General features: G+C 43.0%; 1 protein-coding gene across 1 annotated transcript; it reads left to right on the top strand.

Moving 5' to 3' along the window:
- Positions 1-589: 589 nt before the first annotated feature.
- Positions 590-4,670, top strand: LOC139321325 (apolipoprotein A-IV-like). The gene is made up of 3 exons (XM_070949996.1): positions 590-626; positions 2,258-2,405; positions 4,133-4,670. The coding sequence occupies exons 1-3, from the start codon at positions 590-592 to the stop codon at positions 4,668-4,670; spliced, it is 723 nt and encodes a 240-aa protein (XP_070806097.1).
- The last annotated feature ends 1,113 nt before the right edge of the window (positions 4,671-5,783 follow it).

A 5,783-nucleotide genomic window follows, 5' to 3' on the forward strand; every position in this document is an offset into this window, starting at 1 on the left:
CACGCCCACCAAGCCATGCCCACAGAATCGGTAGGGAAAAAGTTTGGATTTCACCCCTGCCCCATCCCCTATCTGTCGAACTGAGTGGCCCTTCTGCAATTATGAGGGCCCTTAGTCAGCAATGGTGGCTTCCAGAAGATTGTTTGTGATGAAGCTCATTGGTTGTATGGAAGATGTATTTGGTGGAATTGAATTCCAGATGGAAGACACAAGGAATCCTACAAATGTTGGTATTTGCAAAGATTGACTCATAAGGTTGATGCTTAACATCTCCAAGGTTATTGCTTGGTGGAGATAGAATGGACAAAGAAGGTGGATCTGTGAAATCCACCTTCTTTGATGTCCTCTTACGTTCCTTATCAAAGATTCTTCTCGTTTATTGCATCCTCTTTTGTATTCCAGTTGTCCTAAGTAGAGAAGACCTTCTACTGTCCCTCATCCAGAGACATCCAGATCCTTGCCTTGTGTTAATGAATGACAGGAAGAAGAGATGGAAGTGTTCATTTAAGCTCCCCCTTGGCACTCCTGCTACTCATACAATATCTGCTTTCCTCTTGGTAAAACATCTCAAGAAGTTCCAGGAGCCACCATGAAGTTCCTCATTCTGGGTGTTGTTGTCTTCTCAGGTGAGTGGAGGATTTGGCCAAGGCTGAAATGCTGAAACTTCTTTTGGCTGGGGTGACAATCTCTTTTCCTGGGTCTCCCCTTAGGAGTTCACGCAGTTGATATATCTGAAATGTTTCATGCTTGTAAAAGTGTGTTTAATCTTTCTTCGTTCCCCCCAAATGCACCAATAACTATAGGGATGACTTTGAAGACCTTTCATGTAATCTACCCATTTTGATAATTAGATATCTGTGTTTTATCATTTCTTTCCATTCTTTTTCTTTGATTTTACTATCTCCAGACATTGCAACATCTACCAACATTCCTCTTTTCTTTTCAGTTGTTGTGTGCTGTGTTGTAGGGGGCAGTCGGTTTGTTGTAAAAATCCAATCGTGGTAGTACTAGTGATAAAATTACGATTATCTCTTTTATTCATTAAACATGAAACTCAGACAACTGAACATTTAAAAATGCATCGCAAATACCATTGACTGGTGCTAACGGTTGATACGGGTTGCTGCCAACATCCCAGGTATCAACCAAGTACCTTCTTAAGATGTACCATGTTCCAAGTAGCGCAGTTTTATGCAGTTCCGTGTTATTGCAGGAAGCTGCAATTTCTTATAAAATTCTTGGACATGGTACCAAATGCCCCGATGACAATGGGTATCACTGGGTATTATTATTATTATTATTATTATTATTATTATTATTATTATTATTATTATTATTTAATCTTTGGTGAGATTCACAGCCTTTGAGGCTGGTTAATAGCTCAGCAGCTCGAGTCCTAAGCAAGGACCTAGGAACTGTTAAGGTATCGTCGGAGGATGTAAGCTGTTCCGCGTAAGGTAGTTTTTTGTACAGTCAAAACGTTCAAGTCCGGTAAATTTAGAATTTCTAAATAGCAGGGTAGCCCTTTGGGTATTGCCCCAAGGGCTCCAATTACAATCGGGACAACACACAATTTCTTTTTCCACAGTCGCTCAACTTCAATTTGCAAGTCCCGGTACTTTGTGATTTTTTTCTTGCTGCTTATCTGCTTATCAATGAACCAAAGTATGGTTCATTGACATTGCAATACCTGGTGATGCACAGATAGAAGAAGAAGAAGAAGAAGAAGAAGAAGAAGAAGAAGAAGAAGAAGAAGAAGAAGAAGAAGAAGAAGAAGAAGAAGAAGAAGAAGAAGAAGAAGAAGAAGAAGAAGATTATATTAAACAATTATTATTATTATTATTTAATTTATTCATTAAACATGAAACTCAGTCAACTGAACATTATTATTATTGTTGTTTTTAAGTGTTTTTATAGTGATTTTTTGAGTGTAATGTGAGCCGCCCTGGGTCTTCGGAGAGAGGCGGCATATAAATTGAATTAATTAATTAATTAATTAATTAATTCTGGGAGTTGAAGTCCACCCACCTTAAAGTTGCTGGGATTTAGAAACTCTGGCCTAACATCTAACGAAATTGTGTATATGTTTTAAGTTAAATTTTTTGAAATATATGCACCCTCTCAATTAATTGAATCAATTTAATTAATTCCAACAAGGATCAAGCGGACAGAGATGTCATACCTGCTCCCAAATCCTCTACTTTTTTTGCAGTTGAAACAAGGTTACATTCATTATTATTATTTTTTTCTCGCGCAGCATCCCAAGCGTACGTTCTCCGAGATGAGCCATATCCTCACCTGGCCAAGTTAAACCAGGAGCTCCTAGAGTACATGCAGAATGTCACCAGGATGGTGAATGAAAAAATGGACTACATCCAAAACCTGGAGCTTAGCCAATCAGTGCTGTAAGAAAACCGGTCGTACCATGCTGGGGGGTGGGGGGGTGGGCTGGGGGAGGAAAGACATAAAGAAAAGCTCATCTTATTCCTTGCTTGCCAGCAAAAAACAGGGCAGTTGCCAACTACTGGCTGGGGGTAAAGCGGTTGCAGTTTGGTGCTGGATTTTTTTTTTTTCTGACAAAGGTATAATGAAAGCTCCTTCCTTTTTGTCCTATCTTCCTTCCTTCCTTCCTTCCTTCCTTCCTTCCTTCCTTCCTTCCTTCCTTCCTTCCTTCCTTCCTTCCTCCCTCCCTCCCTCCCTCCCTCCCTCCTTCCTTCCTTTCCTTTCCTTTCCTTTCCTTCCCTTCCTTCCTTCCTCCCTCCCTCCCTCCCTCCCTCCCCCTCCGTCCTTCCTTCCTTCCTTCCTTCCTTCCTTCCTTCCTCCCTCCCTCCCTCCTTCCCTTCCTTCCTTCCTTCCTTCCTTCCTTCCTTCCTTCCTTCCTTCCTTCCTTCCTTCTTTCCTTCCTTCCTTCCTTTTCTTCATCCATCCATCCACCCATCCATTTATCATATATCTCTATCATCTCTTTACTTATCATCCATGAGCCGCGTTGGCGCAGTGGTGAGAGTGCAGTATTGCAGGCTACTTCTGCTGACTGCTGGCTGCCTGCAATTTGGCAGTTCGAATGTCGCCAGGCTCAAGGTTGACTCAGCCTTCCATCCTTCAGAGGTGGGTCAAATGAGGACCCAAATTGTTGGGGGGTAATAGGCTGACTCTGTAAGCCACTTAGAGGGGGCTGGAAAGCACTGTGAAGCGGTGTATAAATCCAAGTGCTATTGCTATCTATCATCTTCCTTCCATCTATCCACATTATCTATCTATATCTATCTATCTATCCATCACCGCTATCATCTACCTACCTATCATCTACAGTATCTATCACCTTATCCTTCCATCAATCCATCTACTGTCTGTCTGTCTGTCTGTCTATCTAGATATTTAGTTATCTAGCTATCTAGCTATCTAGCTATCATCTATCTATCTATCTATCTATCTATCTATCTATCTATCTATCATCTATCCATCTTATCTTCTATCTCTATCTTCTATCTTCTATCGTCTGTCTGTCTATCTATCTATCTATCTATCTATCTATCTATCTATCTTCTATCGTCTATCTGTCTGTCTGTCTGTCTGTCTGTCTATCTATCTATCTATCTATCTATCATCTATCTAGATATTTAGCTATCTAGCTATCTTCTATCTTATAGTTATCTAGCTATCTACCTACCTTCTATCTCTATCTTCTATCTATCTTCTATCTAGCTATCATCTATCTTCTATCTCTTCTATCTATCTTCTATCGTCTATCTCTATCTATCTATCTCTCTATCTATCTTCTATCTCTATCTTCTATGTATCTTCTATCTATCTAGCTATCATCTATCTTCTATCTTCTATCTTCTATCTTCTATCGTCTATCTATCTATCTATCTATCTATCTATCTATCTATCTATCATCTATCTATCTATCTATCTATCTATCTATCTATCTATCTATCTATCTATCTATCATCATCTACCTCTATCTTCTATCTATCTCTATCTACCCACCCATGTATCTATTCCTCCTTCCCTCCCTTCCACCTTCCTAGGAATAGGAAAGAATTTCCTATTCTGTAAGGTAGCTCTTCTCTCTCATCTGGGTCTCCCTAAAACCATTTTCCCCCCTCTCTCTCTGTCTCCCTCTCAGAGACCGGCTTCGCCACACCTACTTAAAAATAAGCGAGCGCTTGAATTACTTGGAGTCTAAATTGCCTCCTGATGTCCCGAGAACCTATTATATGGCCATTGCGACGTCCATGGGCTTGGTGGAGAAAGGTATCGATACCTTAAACAACTTCAAGGGACATGTGACCCCAGTTACGGACAAGGTGGCCGAATCCCTGTACTCCATTGTGGCTCCCTTTGTGGACTCGGTCCTGGAGAAGGTGGGGCCCTATTCCGAGGCCCTGCGTCGGGCCGTCAGCTCCCCAATTGAGAGACTCAACCCAAGGTTGAGCGAGAAGCTCAAGAAGCTACTGGAAAGGCTGACCAAAGAGCTGGCTCCGTTACTCCAAACCCTCCAGGACGAATTGCAAGAATTCAAGGCTTCCTTACAACCAGCTACGGACCACGTCCAGAAGAAGATGAAGGAAGGCATGGAGAGAATCAATCAGCAATTACAACCGTATATCGCTCCAATTCTTGAAACCCTTGAAAAATACACCAAGGGCTCTCCAGACGAATAGGGATTGCGTTTCTGCAAGCAGAACCTTGGCTGATCTCTACGGAGAAATTAGTAGCTAATAAAATATACGGATATGGCCATTTTGATTACGGCGGTTTGTAATTCCCCACTTTTTCAGGCCCTTAGAGCAGGGGGGTCAAACTTTATTTCATTGAGGGCTGCATCAAGGTTGTGTTTGATTTTGGGATGGGGTGGGGGAGGGGCATGGCCAGCCCGCTGTCACTCATGTCGGGGGGCACCTGTGGAGGCCCGAGCGCTCTGCCAGCGAAAATGGGCTCCTGAGCTGCGTTTTCGGGTGTGACGGCCTCCTGCAACCCTCTGTTAGTGAAAACGAAGGCCGCGTGTGGCCCGCCCGAACTCCGTTTTTGCTGGCAGAGGCACCATGGCCTGGTCTTTTGCTGCTTCCAGGGTGGCCCCACGGGCCAGATCTAAACACCTCGCAGGCCAGATCTGGCCCCCGGGCCTTGAGTTTGAAACCCCCTGCCATAGAGTAAAGCAGGGGTGGCAAACGACGTCCTGCTTTTATGACTTGTGGACTTCAACTCCCAGAATTCCTGAGCCAGCATGGAATCCTGGGAGTTGAAGTCCACAAATCATAAAAAGGGCCATCGTTCCCCACCCCTGCAGTAAAGGAATTATATCCAGAAATGACGAGCTGGTGCTGCGGTTACAAAAGTCGTGTTTCTTATTCCGTGATGAGCGCTACTACCCTGTTTCCCCTGAAAATAGGACCCAACCGGAAAATAAGCCCTAGTGTGATTTTTCAGGATGCTCGTAATATAAGCCCTATCCCCAAAATAAGCCCCAGTTAAGATTGTCAGCCAGATGAATGCATTTAGTACTGTATTTCCCCCAAAATAAGCCCTAAGCAGAAAATAAGCCCTAATGCGTCTTTTGGAGCAAAAATTAATATAAGACCCGGTCTTGTTTTCGGGGGAAACACGGTATTGGGTAGACACCTAAGCAAATTGGAACAGCATGAGATAACAGAGCAGGATTTCCTCCACCTGATGTCTCCTCTCAGATGTAACAGTAATAGAGTTGGAAGGGACCTTGGTGGTCATCTAGTCCAACCCCCTACTCACGCAGGAGATCTATACTAGGGATTCGAACC

Source organism: Pituophis catenifer, unplaced genomic scaffold (genome assembly GCF_029215685.1).
Source record: "Pituophis catenifer annectens isolate HBS135680 unplaced genomic scaffold, rPitCat1.0.hap2 SCAF_9, whole genome shotgun sequence".
In the NCBI taxonomy this organism is placed as follows: Eukaryota; Metazoa; Chordata; class Lepidosauria; order Squamata; family Colubridae; genus Pituophis; species Pituophis catenifer.